The sequence below is a fragment of the Aotus nancymaae genome, unplaced genomic scaffold (genome assembly GCF_030222135.1).
Source record: "Aotus nancymaae isolate 86718 unplaced genomic scaffold, 86718_ANA_hifiasm-v0.15.2.pri h1tg000040l, whole genome shotgun sequence".
NCBI classification, from domain to species: Eukaryota; Metazoa; Chordata; class Mammalia; order Primates; family Aotidae; genus Aotus; species Aotus nancymaae.
This window is the reverse complement of record NW_026988454.1, coordinates 62441339-62456999: the sequence shown is the minus strand read 5'-3', so window position 1 is coordinate 62456999 and position 15661 is coordinate 62441339. Positions and strand designations below refer to the sequence as shown.

At 33.0% G+C, this 15661-nt stretch overlaps 1 protein-coding gene across 5 annotated transcripts in view; it reads right to left on the bottom strand.

Moving 5' to 3' along the window:
* Positions 1-947: 947 nt before the first annotated feature.
* The window catches only part of HACE1 (HECT domain and ankyrin repeat containing E3 ubiquitin protein ligase 1), a 104070-nt gene continuing 89356 nt past the window's right edge, over positions 948-15661 (bottom strand). For 4 of the 5 annotated variants that reach the window (XM_012438445.2, XM_021670516.2, XM_012438446.3 and 1 more), the window contains 4 exons: positions 12955-13053; positions 12606-12676; positions 5503-5616; positions 948-4963 (listed from right to left, as the gene is read on the bottom strand). In XM_012438445.2, the coding sequence (XP_012293868.2) occupies positions 4861-4963; positions 5503-5616; positions 12606-12676; positions 12955-13053 (387 nt within the window). In that variant the 3' untranslated portion in view covers positions 948-4860. The other variant, XM_012438447.2, reaches the window with a different exon arrangement.

Here is a 15661-nt window from a genome sequence, read left to right as displayed (position 1 = left end):
AAGTGTTATACCCCAAAAGTTTGTAAATCTAATTTTTGGAAAAATTATAAATGAAGGCCAAGTTCCTAGTTCAACTCACAAGAGCATAAATGATCCTTGACATAGCGAACTATACAATATATTATAACAGCAAATGCTCAAGTGCTGAGTCCTGTGAATGGGGCTTGTGTCATACAGAAGATGAATTTCCTCCCCTGTTCTTGGGTAAGAGACTGGAGGTTGGCAATGATTAAAATAACTGACTTTCATCCCGCAGCTTTGGCTCCTTTTCTAACCTAAACCCTGGTAGGGCACTCAGGCCTAACGGTACTGCTGTCATACCTAACAAAGGGTTCCTCCTTCCAACACCCCTTTCTTGAGCCTTCAAGCAGTAATTCTATGACCACAGAGCAATTGATGGACATTTCAACAAATAACCCAGGCAACATGATCACTCCTGTTATTTATAAAAGCAACAATATTAGAAATGTAAATGTTAATTTTAGAGACATAGTCAAATAAATTATGATGCATCCATACAACAGAATATTATACTACCATTCCCCAAAACGTTTACAAACAAGCCAGGCACAGTAGCATTCAGCTACAGTCCCAGCCACTAGGAAGGCTGATGTGGAGGGATCGCTTGCGCCCAGGAGTTTGAATACAGCCTGGGCAACATATAGAGAGACCTCCATCTCTAGAAAAAGCATTTTTTTAATTAAAAAAGTTTTAATGACTGAAAATGTTTAAAACAAAATGCTAAGAAAATAAGATACTAAGTGCTATGTTCTTTATGAACTCAACTGTGTAAAAAATTCATTGCTATAGAAGCAAATATAACACAATTGTGGGCTTAGAATTATAATTTATTGCTTTTTACCAGTTAGTACACTAATCTATGCTTTCCAGATGTTCCCATATCAGTTAAGTACCCCTTTTGTTATTTAAAAAAGTTAAGAGAGAGAAGTGTTCATAAATCTTTAATTGGTAGAATTATAGAGAGCTAAAAACAGTGCTAATTATCAGGCAATATGGAAATGACCTTGTGGCCAAGAGAGCATTCCTTTTTTTTTTAACTGTTTACAAAAAGTTTAATTAGACTTGTTTTAAACCTAAAATTGTAAGTTTTATGATTATAAAAATACTGTTTATTACTGTTACTGTTACAGCACTTTACAGATTCAAAAAAACCTATTGATACTTCCTTTTTTGATTAAAGATAGTGGATGTTTATATATACATACACACACACACACACACACACATATATATATATAAAATACAGAAAATAGCAGGCATATAATTTAGAGAAACAGGGAAAAAAGTTATGAAGTGAAAAAGTCCATCCCACTACAAACTCATTCCCAGATATAGCAATAGTCTTATTCACCTTCCCAGAAATTTTTTTTGCACATAATCCCATATATATTGTATTTCACATTAGTCATTCTGTTATATACCTTATTTCATTTATACCTGAGAAACATTTATATATCGGTATGTATTAATCCACTGCATCCTTTGTACATACTTATTATTATTCTGTTCTATGGTTGTAACACATTATTAGGCAGCTCCCTACTGATAGACACTGAAGTTATTCTCAGTTTTTCTCTATGATGAACAAGGCTTCAGTGAACATTACTATACAAATATCCTTATGTACATGAACAAGTGGATCCCTAAGATATAAATTCTTAGGATTTTTGGGTAAGAGATTATGTGTACATTTAAAAAATCTGTGGTGGTACCAAATTGTCTTCCAAAGAATCTGTACCAATTTACACTCCAAGGGAACATTTCTGATCAACATAGATTCTTTAAAGCAGACTCCAGTGCTTTCAATGGCCAGGAAGATAACATAAATTAGGGAAGCACACTGGGTTAAGAAAATGGCAAACTGGTTGGGCATGGTGGAGTAATGCCAGCACTTTGGGAGGCTGAGGTGGGGGGATCACTTGAGGTCCCTAGGGGTTCAAGACTAGCCTGACCAACAAGATGAAACCCCATCTGTACTAAAAGTACAAAATTTAGTCAGGGGTGGTGGCGCACTCCTATAATACCAGCTACTCAGGAGGCTGAGGAGCAAGAATCGCTTGAATCGAGGAGGTGGAGGTTGCAGTGAGCCAAGATTATGTCACTACACTCCAGCCTGGGTGACAGAGTGAGACTCTGTCTCAGAAAAAAACAAGAAAGAAAGAAAGGAAATGGCAAACTGGAGAGCACATTCAGTTATTCAAAGCAGCAGCATTTACTCAATTCCAGAGTACTAATAATGCTTTGTAGGAATATGCACCCGTGTGCCCAATATTGTCTCACTGCTCAAAAGAACCCAAAACTACCGACTTCTGCATGAAATCTTCAGGTTTTGTAAAATGTTGATAACTCATTCAAAATTTTGGAATTACTATGACAAACAAATAAGTAGGAATCATCTCCTGGGCCTCCAACTTGTGACCTATCTTTTAAAGCCTGCATTTCCCCCATATCCAAAAGACTGCCTCAATAGTAGAGGCTGCGTTCAGCAGATTATTTACAAGCTGGGATTTCCTTCTATTACATTTTGCTCTTGGGTTAACTAGAAAATGGATTTTATTAACTATGTGGTCACTATCCCCTCAAACTATTGAGATAACTTCATCTACTCTGTCCAGATATTTTCATTAATCAGCTTCCTACAATACATTCCCTTGCTTTCTATTTTTATTCCTTTCGAGTATTTTATTTGTCTTCTTCTTTATATGAAACTACTTTTAAGAATTGAGTCATCTTCCTATTAACATAATCTTCTTTTACCCAAAGGAAAATAAAATCTTTCTAATCATTTTTTAATACTACCTTGCATTCAACATAGCCATCTACATATATAAGAAATTGTGGGAATGGAGTAAATTAAAAAGATGCTGCCTCTAAATCGTATTTTTAATCTTTGTAAAATCTCTTTATATTAACTTTACTCTTATTTTTAAAATGTGAAAAAATAAAACCTGAAATAACTAGATCTATATTTTAAAATATTCTAATTTGTGGTTAAATATCGTATTTCTTTTTTTTTTTTCTTTTTGAGACAAAGTCTCACAGGTTGGAGTGCAGTTGCACAATGATGGCTCATTACAGCCTCGACCTCCTGGGCTCAAGTGATCTCATACCCAGCCTTCCCACCAGAGGCACATGCCACCATGCCCAGCTTATTTTTATGTTTTGTAGAGATGGGATCTTCCTAGGCTGTCTAGGCTGGTCTTGAACTTCTGGGCTTAAGCAATTCTCCCACCTCAGCCTCTCGAAATGCTGAGATTGAACAGACAGAAGCCATTACACTCAGCTATTTAATATTTTATTATCTATCTCTTTTATGCAACTATTTGTAAAATAACTAATATGAAAAAGCCAATGTACTGTATGGTTAGAAACAGATACCTGTAAACTTTAGTATTATTAGCAATGTAATATTAAAGGTGGTTATCTATTTGAAAACTAACATGGCAGTGACTTACAATTAAATTTTAAAAAATCAAAACTTTATATATTATTGGCTTCAGTTACTATAAATAACGCATCTGAATCTTAATTTTAAAGCTAATGGTAATTTTTAAATAATTCCTAAATTTCATGTAATCTGTTAAGATATATTTTGTTAACATTTAGAAAAGACAGGAACAAGATAACCAAAACCAATGTATTAAAGAAGCTTTATAATTTAGCAAAACTTTCAACTTATATGTCTCTCAAACATTACTGACAAACATAATGACTGCTTATGAGAAAATCTGTATATGCCATTCTACAACAATAATGTCATTGAATATTCTATTTTTAGTTTACAAGGGAAGATCCTAAACATTAAAATCCTTCCAATGGCATTTCTTCATGTTTGCACGTTCCTACTTCCTGTTCAAACATATGCTGTAACTATTCAAGTACATCTTTTCAAAAGAAAACTGATTAAACCACCCAAAAATTTAAAAAACCCAACACTCAGTATTAGGCACATATCACTTGAACTTGACATTTTAATGACAAAAGCACATTTAAGAAGTAAAAAATATTAACATATTTAAATTGTAATCTGCACATCAGATTACTTCTTCAGATGTGTCAGAGCTCACAGATAAAAGTAATGAAAATAAATGTGGCAAAATACATTTTAATTTTACCTTCATTATAAATTAAAATAAGGCATAAGGAAAACATTGAGACCACAATATATACATATGGAAAACTGGCCACTGAAAGATGCAAATAATTCATACAATATACTGTAAGCTTTAATATATAAATTAGATGTCATTTCATCAGCTGTTAGTACCATCAGTCTAAATTTTACAATATATATTAAAATATTAAAATGCTAAAAAAAATCATTGCAATATAGAATACACCGTGGGAAAATACATATTTGTGGCTTTATACACAATCTAAATTAATCCATTCTATACAATAGCTTTCTAAAATATAAATGGCACTTTACATGCAAAAGAACATACCAGCTGGATGAACTCATCTATCAGAAAATTAGGAGAAAACACCCTTTTAAGAAGACAGTTACAGAGCAGAAGTATAATGTAGAATAAGATTTTGCCTTAATACAATCTTGGATAAAATTAATTATGAAAAAGAACAGTCTCTACTACTTTCAATTAGCATTTTAAAAAATAAAGTCTACTGTGATTGTGTATTTTCTAACTGTATCACAAACAGAGAAAACATAAAAGGGAAAAGAGAGAGAGAGAAACAGAAAACCTGATGATCCTTTATAAATCTGAAGCATCAGCCCTGCCTATGGGTTGCATTTAGGCTGCTTTTCCGTTGACATTTTCCCAAATTACTTCTGCCATTCTGAATTGTGCATCAGCAGTCAGACGAGTTTTCCAGATTTCATTATGCCATTGTATAACCATAACTGCCACAATGTAGTGCCACAAGAAGTCTGTCCTTGAGTATTTCTTTACTTGGGTATTCAGGTAGCTTGAGCATGTTGATGCTTTAAAAGAAAAATACACCACCATAAAACAGGAAATCTATAAAATTTCTCATTGTTTTGTCTCGCAGTGAAAACACTACTCATAATTAACATAAAATCATCCTCTCAAATTTGCATTCAAATGGAAAAACCCTAAAGTAGTATTTAAAAAGAAGAAAAAATCTGCTGCATTGCAGTTTCTTTCAGCATGCAAATGCAGTGGAAGAAAGTAAGTTCCTTTCAGCTTAAAATAAATAAGGAATAGGGCAATTTGATTTGAAATGATGGTGTGTAACTGAGTGCTACTTATGATAGTGTAACTTTAGTGATACTTGAACTATAGTCAATTAAATTGTATAGGATGTTAGGGTTTCCACAACCATTTTCCCTACCAAAAACAGGGCCCCAAAAAACTACATAATTACTTATCGGTGATGCCAAAATCCTGGAGAGAGATCACAGCTGAGGTTTTCCTCTCAATACAGCAATAGTTAGACCTCTGATCATTCAAAATTAATCAAAACATTTGTAATGAATTTAAATAAACAAATTCAACATACCATGTGCTTGAAGTTGGTAAAAGATTTGGAGTATATGGTACAGCAGCGATTGTAAAGTTCTGTAATCCACTTCCACCCATGATATTAGCAAACCCTCCATGTGGGACTCTGGAACTAAGAGTTTTAATACATTGTAATCATGAAAGAAAGCTATCTGGGACAGATAAATTCAAGTTCTAAGTTAGGGTAGGAATATGTCCAACTCTAAGACAATGACAACATGACATTTTTTAGTCTACATAACTCCAACTCATTACTGTAAGTTCCTTTGTGATGAGTCAGTAAGCTTTCATGGAGACACCCCTCAGCATTTCCATACTATGCTTGCAACTGGACACAGCACATACATCAATATTGCACTTAGCATGCTACATTCACAACTGTTTGCTTTCATGTATTTCTCTATTGAAATGGGGCTTATTTGAGTGCCCAAACATGTCATATTTACATCTATAACCCTGGGGCTAGCAAAATGCCTGGAGTAGACATTCATTTAGTGTTTGCTGAATAGATTAATATTTGATTGATTAATTTGAGCAATAAATGCTCTGACATGTAATCCAAATGATTTCCTTGTTTGTGAAAAATATCTAGGCCCTAAGCGTTTTTTGTTTTATTTTGTTTTTCATAGTGAAAAAACTGAAAATTCTTTATGTTCCTCTCTGATATCCAGAATATCAAATATATTTTTCAAACATCAACTAATATAATGAGGCCACAGGAAGGCTAACATATAATGCCTAACACATCAGTAGAAAATTAATCTTGGGTATATGGCTGTAGAGGATGTAATGACAACTTCTCAAGTTCTATATACATCAAAAAGAAAATTAATATTTCTTCTAAAGTTAGCTTATGCCTGTATCATGATTAAACTGATACTAAAAAATTCTATTGCTTTTTAAATGAGGTGCTGTAGTGCTTTTTGGATAAATTAGAATAATGACAAAAGAACATTTAGTGTATAGATTACTAAAAACATACTTGCAAAGATCTGAAGACTTAAAGTATTTTCTAAAAAATAAATGATTTATAACATAAAGCATAGTTTAGTTCACTTAAAAAAAAAAGGTGAACCTCGACTAGCCTACACAGTCTTGAAAAAAAAGAACAAAGGTGGCAGACTCGCATATCCTGATTTCAAAACTTATTACAAAGCTGTGGTAATCAAAACAGTGTGATACTGCCAAGAAAAGAGACATATCAACCAATAGAATAGAGGCCAGAAATAACCCCTCACATACACAGGAAATGATTTTCAGCTAAACTGCCAGCAACATTCAAAGGGGAAAAGATAGTCTTTTCAATGAAGTGTGTTGGGAAAACTGGATATTCACAACAAAAATGAAGTTGGACCCTTACTTTATACTAAGTTACTTAAAAACTAATTCAAAATGGATTGAAGACCTAAATGTCAGAGATAATACTATAAAATTCTTAGAAGAAAATACAAGGGAAAAGCTTCATAACACCAGATTTGGCAATGATTTATTGAATATGACACCAAATTAATACCAGAATATATTAAGAATTCCCACAGCAAAAAAAACAAAAACAAAAAAACAGCCTGATTAAAAATGGGCAAAGAATTGAAATAGATATTTCTTTAAAAAAAGATGCACAAATGCCCAATAAGCACATGAAAAGATGCTCACACCACTATTTACTAGGGAAATGAAAATCAAAACCACTTTACACTCATTAAGATGACTATTGGCAAAAAATCAAAAAAAAAAAAAAAAGAAAATCACAAGTATTGGCAAGGATGTAAAGAAATTGCTGCTGGGAATGTAAAAATGAAATTTCCACAGAGGCTTTTCAGCCTCTATGAAGAGTATGCCAGTTCCTGAATAAAATTAACAAAATTATAATACAGAATTACCATATGATCAGGCAATTCCACTTCTGGGTATATATCTAAAAGAACTGAAAGCACGGACTCAAAGAAGTATCTGCGCGTCCATGTTCACAGCAGCATTATTCACAATAGCCAAATGGTAGAAGCAACCCAGGTGTCCATCAACAGAAGACTGAATAAGCAAAGTGTGGTGTACATATACAAGGGAGTATTAACTAGCCTTAAAAAGGAAGAAAATTTTGACCTCTGCTACAAAATGGATGAACCTTGAATAACTTATGCTAAGTGAAATAAAGCAATCACAAAAGGGCAAATATTGTATGATTCCACTTATATGAAGTTCTTAAGAGTAGTCAAATTCGTAAAGACTTAAAGTAGAAAGGTGGTTGTCAGAAACAATGAGGTGGAAAGGAGGATGGGGAGTTGGTGTTTAATGAGTACAGAGTTTCAGTTTGGAAAGATGAAAAATGCAGGAGATGGATGGTGGTGATAATCACACATTAATGCAAATACACTTAATTCCACAAAAGTGTACACTTAAAAATTGTTTAAATATTTTATGATATGCATTTTCACAAACATAAACCCCCCCCCACACACACATACATACACACACACCCACCAACAGTTGAAAAAATGCACCAAGATTGTCTATTTGAAATCATTGATGATATGTATACATCCACAGGGAAAAAAAACATTTAACAATCCAATATAAAGCATCCATAAAAACAGCAATTTTCTCTTCTATCTGGGAAGTCGTCTGGTTTGGTTTACTGATGAAATTCCTGAACTTACCTTAGTAAACCAAGTCAATATTAAAAGTATGCCTGAATCTTGCTTATAAGACACTAATGCATAAACAATTCCTACTTGCAGCAAGAGAATAAGAAGACCTGGCTATATCTCTTTGTAAGTTAAAATAAAATTTAACATTAGTTCATTTATATATTTAACTTTTGCCTAAAAAATTAACAAGGTGACCAAACATGAAAAGGGATAAAAATCAAGCTGTTCTGAATTTCCTAAGATATAGAATTTCAAATTAAATGTAACTATTTTATCAAGACAAGATGAGAAAATAAATGTTGACATTGATTTTATACAAATTATAGCACAGTATTTCAATAGTATGATCAATCTAATGTTCTTCACACAAGTAAGAAAGGTGAGTTAAAAATTCAGAAGATCCTCTACTTTTAACATGTTAATTAAAATTATTCTATAAGCTGATATTCATGACCCATTCCTGAAACCTTACTCCTCTTTTCCTGCACTATGAAAATATGGCTGGCCCCATACTTATATAATCAGATCTTATCATGTTAAGATTATAATTTATCAGGCATAAGTATGTATGAGAAAAATTAATAAAACAGTCTTTGGTTGAATATTATGACACTTAGATTATACAGTATAAAATTACAGTCAACAAAAATGGCATACTTCTATTGCATTTAAAAAGAAATGGGGCGAGTGTGGTGGCTCATGCCTGTAATCCCAGCACTTTGGGAGGCTGAGGCTGGTGGATCACTTGAGATCAGTTAAGTAGATAGAGACTAGCCTGGCCAACATGGTAAAACCCTGTCTCTACTAAAAATACAAAAATTAGCCAGGCAAAGTGGTATGCCCGTCTGTAATCCCAGCTACTTGGGAGGCTGAAGCAGGAGAATCATTTGAACTCGGGAGATGGAGGTTGCAGTGAGCCGAGATCAAGCCACTGCACTCCAGCCTGGGCAACAGAGCAATTTCATCCCAAAAGAAAAAAAAAAAGAAATAAGCCAGGCACAGTGGTTCACGCCTGTAATCCCAGAACTTTGGGAGGCCGAGGCAGGTGAATCATTTGAGATCAGGAATTTGAGACTAGCTTGGCCAACATGGTGAAACTCCACCTCTATTAAAAATACACAATTAGCTGGGCATAGTGGTAGGCGCCTGTAATCCCAGCTACTCGAGAGGGTTGAGGCAGGAGAATCTCTTGAACCTGGGGGGCGGAGGTTGCAGTGAGCTGAGATTGTGCCACAGCACTTCAGCCTGGGTGACAGAGCAAGACTCTTTCTCAAAAAAAAGAAAAAAGAAATAAGTCTGATTCTTAAGGGATAATAAAAAGTAAAACATTTAAGATGGTCTTATAGAGCAACAAAATATTAATGTCAATACTAATAAAAATATTAAAAAATCACTTTTGTATTAATTGTTGGTTCAACAATTGGAACACATTTGATTTTTCTGTAAGATTGCACTAAATTATACTACAGACCTGTAGAAAGATACTTCAGTATCTAAAATATAAACAAATACAAAATCAGAATTTTCCAAAAATTAAAAAAGAAAAAAATTTACACTTTTGGTTTTGAACAACAAGTACTGTATCTATACTAATGACTGGGAGTTCAAGGTAAAAGTTAAGATTTTTAAAAGCTTAAAACTTTCTCAGTCTGAACTTAAAATACAGGACTCTAATTAGACTTAATGTTGAAGAGTGGATTCTTCACTCTGAGGGTGGAGCTAGCCCTGTGGTTTCCTGCAGCTTCCTTGGCTTCTACTCTACACCCACATCTTTCACCTCTATTCAAGTGGATCTGCCACACTTGATGACCTCAGCATTGCTAACAATGACTGTTCTAGTTAAAGTGGAGAAGGCTTGTGTATTACTGTAAGTTCTAGCATTTTTTTTTTACACTATAGGAGCAGCCACCTAAGAGACAACTTAGTATTAAAAAATTTGAATAACTGATTTCTGCATCTTAAAGACTCATATTGACCAAATCATGGGGAAAATATAATAATTCACTAGGTGGTGTTGAAGTATAAACCATTTAGGAAAAAATACTTCACAACATAAACCAAAACAAACTCCAGATGGCTTAAAAATTGGAATGTAAAAACAGAAATTATAAAAACTTACATTAAGAAATTTATATAAACATATATAAAATCTTAGCAGTAGGGAAGGATTTACAAAAACCACAAAGGAAAATAATGATAATCAACTTGGCAATATGGTAATTTAAAACTTTCAAGTTATAAATTTAAAACACATGGAAATCTGTGTATTTAACTTTGATAAATTAAGAAAACTATTTGCAGAGTTAATACCCCTAATATATAAAGAACACTTAAAACTGAATTTTTTAAAATAATTGTGGAATACCAAAGAATAAAGAAAGGTAATTTATACCACACACAAAAAATTATATACAATAAATTATATGAAAATAAAAATGACTATACCCTGTGCTGATAAAGGAATAAGTTCTCTCATTCTCTACTGATATCAATACCCTTCTTCTAGAAGATAAATGAATATGTATCAAGATTATAACAATTTACATATTCTCATATACAAAAATTTCCCTTCTAAGAATTTACCTTCTATAATCAGACTGCCCCTCAAGGATAGAAGCACAAGAATTCCTTATTTGTACAGCATTATTCATAAATAGGAAAATTTAGCAATAAAGGATCAATTAAAGGAAGCCCCTAAAAAGAAAACTAGACAGCCATTAAAAATTACATAGATCTATAAATGGAACAATTTTAATAACATATTGCTAAATTCAAAAAGTCATAACAATGGTTTTTAAAGTAAAAATTATATATGTAAATTTCTAAATATAACAAAATATAAATTTCTAAAAATAACAAAAATGTTATCAGTGATTATTTTTGGGAATACAGATTGGAGGTGATTTTTTTCTCTCCTACGTGAACTGTCAAATTGTCAACCTTCTTACATAGAAAACAGAATTACTTTTTCATCTCTTTTATTAAGTTATTCAAGGCTCTGAGTATTTCTTGGCATTCAGAGGCAAAAAACAAAATAACAAGTTTTTTTTATATATATATTTAGCCTATAACCTGTTAATAGTTGTTTTATTTATTTTTTATTTATTGAGATGGGGTCTCACTCTGTCACCCAGGCTGGAGAGCTGTGGCACAATCTCGGCTCACTGCAACCTCCACCTCCCAGGCTCAAGTGATCCTCCCACCTCAGCCTCCCGAGTAACTGGGACCACAGGCATGTGCCACCATGCCCAGCTTTTTGTATTTTCTGTAGAGACAGGGTTTCACCATGTCACCCAGGCTGGTCTCAAACTCCTAAACCTAAGTGATCTGCCCGCCTCAGCCTCTCAAAATGTTACGATTACAGGCGCGAGCCACCATGTCCAGAGTATTTATTTATTCTTTAAAATTAGATCTATAGTGTGACTGCAACTATTTTTCTGATTATACAGTAAAAAGCCTTTTAAAAAAATGCAAGATATTAATTGTAGTTATCTCTGAATAGTGGGATCACTTAACAGGATTTTTATTTTCTTCTATTTTCTCCATTTTCCAAATTTTGTACAATGATTAAACACTATTTTTAAAATTTAAAAATATGGTTTTAGAAAATTATATATATATATATATATGTATTTTAGACAGATATATAGCCACAATTACGGTTTTTACATATGCAGAAAAAATACAGAAGTAAACACATCAAATTGTTTATAGTGGTTATTACTGATGAGCTGTGGTTTTTCTTATTCTAATTTTCTGTTTTCTAACTTTCCTAGGAGAAATATGTACATTTATAATGAAAAAAGTGAATTATGTTTTCACAAACAGAAGACAAAATTCTGTTATCAAAAGTGAAAATCAGAATTTTTTTTACACCTTTCAGAAATATAAGCTAAAAGATGGTTAAATCATTTAGTTTTCAAATCATCTAGTTTTCTAATACCTATTATATTTAACTGCTTCTAAAAGTGGACTTTTCAAAGAAGTGTGGTACCACAAATTATTTTTTAGGCCATGAATCTTGACACTTTAAAGTTTACTATGAATTACAGAAAAATTATTGTGTATGGGTAATATAGAGTATATATATGAGTTATCCAGGATAAACTGAATTGCCTTACTATTAAACCAAACCAGGAATACACAGATGTTAAAAATTTGGCTACTATCATTGACCCACATGCACAGCAAAAAGATTTCCAAATTATAAAGTACAACATTCTGATAGTCCTGATTGGAGATGCTTTTTAATATATTAAATAAACATAATTGATCACTACTATAAATGTCTTATCTTTAATACTAAAATAAATCTTTCTTTAATACCCAAAACAGTGGAAAGAGTGGCAAGTTACTGACAATTCAGAGTAATAATTCCTCATTTTAGTCATTTCTAAGCCATTAAAAAACAGAATACATTAAATTATTTCCATATTATCATAAAAATACTTCTTACCTGCCAGTAACAAACTGCAAGAGAAGAACTCTCTCCTCTTGAGTAATATCTTCCACAACTTCCCAGAACCACTAACAACAACAAAAAAAAACCCTTAGCTCATATTTCAGAGCAATTGTAGATTTCTCAATACCAGATAAATATGCAATATTCATAAAGCACATTTTATTCTATGAAACTTGTTTATCAAAAATGATTTCATGCAAAGCTTTCATATGCATTATTCCCACAAGAATAATTTAAGAAAACACTTTGTTAATTAATGTAAGTTTTCATCCAATAGTGCTGAAAAGCTTACAAAATTAAATGGCAAAACTTAACTTCATTCTAAACTCTAGAGAAATTTTACCTGAATAACTGGATCTTCTCTTTCATAGCCACTTGTGTATTCTGTATTTTTTAACCAATCACTCACATCAATTTCTGGCATACCAGAAAGCAGTAGCTCCTTGGGGGAAGAGAAAATATTTCAATAATCTTCTTTGGGGAAAAAAGTTATTACATTTTAATGGTAAATTTGCCTTAATTAGAAACTAATCCCATGTAAAACTGATATATTTTTGTGACAGTTCCTGCATGTCATCAATAACAAGCATTACATGAGAGAGAATCCTTGATGCTAATAATCTCAAATTTTATAAGATGTGGAGATGTTTCCATATTGATGTAATTTCATTAAAACATGTTTTTATATGCAAACATATGCAACAACAGCTTATATGTGCAAAAGTTTTATCAACATTATCTTTGGTTTACTTTATATTTTTACAATTCTTAGCAAAGTTGTTAACTTCTGTAAGGAGACAGTATTATCAACATGAAAGTGACAACAAAGACCTGAATATATACTTGACTAAACAAGAGGAAAATCATCAAGAAATCCTTATCATGAGGAAAAAGGAGGTAATACAAAAATAGTTACCATTTGTAAAAAAGATTTAGGCCTTTTAGGAATTCTATTCTGGAATAATTTGGATCCTTTAAAGTCAATTTTCTCCAGTCAAAAAAAAAAAGCAATTTTCCTAATGACTTGATAGGTTTGTTTTTTCTAGGAAGATCATCGAATAAAGGCACAAAATCTCAATCATATAAGTAAAAATGAAATTAAGAATGCCAATGTATTTACCTTTTTGTTTTCCAAGGGAAAAGAGGACATGAAAAGAGCTTGTCCACTTCTCTGAATCAGTCTATATTTCACAGTTAGATACATTTACATAGTCAGGGGAGGCAATGATTAGACTACATTTACACTGATAAGCCAGAACATCAGGATTTGTTATTTCAGGGACATAGCTACCCCAGGACTCAAAATCATGTCTTCTATAGTAACTACTCATAACATATACCTGACCTTGTACCTTGAATAAGATTAGTACAAGGCAACAACTGAGAACTCCTGAGGGTTTCTGAGATCTATTCAGCGGGTCCATGAGGTTCTCCCTTTTCCAGCTTATCTGTATGAGGTTGGATTTTCTTCATATCTTCCAACCAAACCAAACAACATATCACAACAGATTGTACACAAAAGCAGTTATGAGGGCCCTTTGTCTTCTATTAAGCTAGACATTAAAGAAATTTGCAAAAATGTAAAACAGTACCAGTCTTCCCACTATTTTTGTTTTGTTCTGGAAAATGCAATTTTAGTTTTTCAAATGTTATCTGTGTTCATATATAATGGATTATTTCATGTGAATAAAATATTTTACATTTCTGTTTTAATTTCGAGTATAGTAAATATCCACTGACATAACCCACATAAACAAAAACTTTTTAGTTGTAAGGGGTCTGAAGACCAAAAACTTTTAGAACTGCTAGTATAGGGTGTGTTTTAGTCCTCCTAGTCAGAGTACTACAGAATCCTCTTCCTAGATGGTCATTAGCCTCCACTGACCACCCCAAATACATTCTCTACCTTCCTTTGCACTTCGGACTGGCTGCGTTTTCCTGCTGGCCCTCTTGCCTGCCAATTTCCGGTTGGGTTTGGAGCCTGGGAAACACAGGCAGTTAGGCAGTTAGTCTGGAGGTGAGGGTATTCTATGCTCCCTCACTGCTTCAGCACCTCTTTGCAGTAGCTACGGCTCCTCAAGTATGGCTACTGCCAGGTGGCCCCTCCTTGGTGGGTGAAGCTCCCACAGAGCTCTTCATAGTAATTCCTCTACCTGTCTCTTCAGTCCTAGGGATGATAAAGGCTTTCCCTGTTGCCAGTCTGTGGATGTCTCACTAGACCTTGCTTATTCTTAACATTGCCCATATCTCTATAATAGTCCCTTTGTTAAAGTTTCAATATTTGAACCATCTGGGGAAATTCTGTTCTCTGGCAGGACTCTGATACAGATCTGCTAAAAGGGAGTGGGATAGGCTTTATGCATGTCTTGTAATTCATGAGTTTAATCCTTTTCCCTTCTAGGCTGAAGATAAGCTTTTAATAATATTAAGTATGCTTTCATTATTCGTAATTATTAATAAAAATGACTAATATTATATTCTCTTAAGAAATTTGAAGCACTTTATGAATATCACATTACTTGTTATGATTTTTTGAAGAAGAAGAAGAAAGGATCTTTATTATCCCATCTAACAACTGAGCAAAAAAGTTATTAAACTGACCAAAAACAAATAGATGAAATGAGAATTCTAGAATAAAAAGTACATAAAACAAAAATATTTTAAGTCCCAATCAATTTTTTTAAATACAAAAAAAAACCAAAAACTGAATTCTTCTGTTGGAACTGTGTGTAAGGTATATAACTTAAACTAATAGTTAGAAACTGAATCACGTAAGTATTCATAGCCTTCAGCTTACCTAGTATTGCACGACTCAATGTTTTTATATTCTGGTTCTATCATGGATAAATTCACAAGCAGCACAGTATGGAAGAACAGTCTACAATGGATGACTATACCTCCAGTTCAGGACAGTGGAGCTACTTGATACCTCCTCCTCACTAAAACTCTAGAATTTAACCTGAATCCTTTAACTCAGATGCACATCTAGCTTAGATGTTTACATCAAATTTTTTAAAAGGTTCCTTTCTCAGTGTAGCATAGCCCTCCCC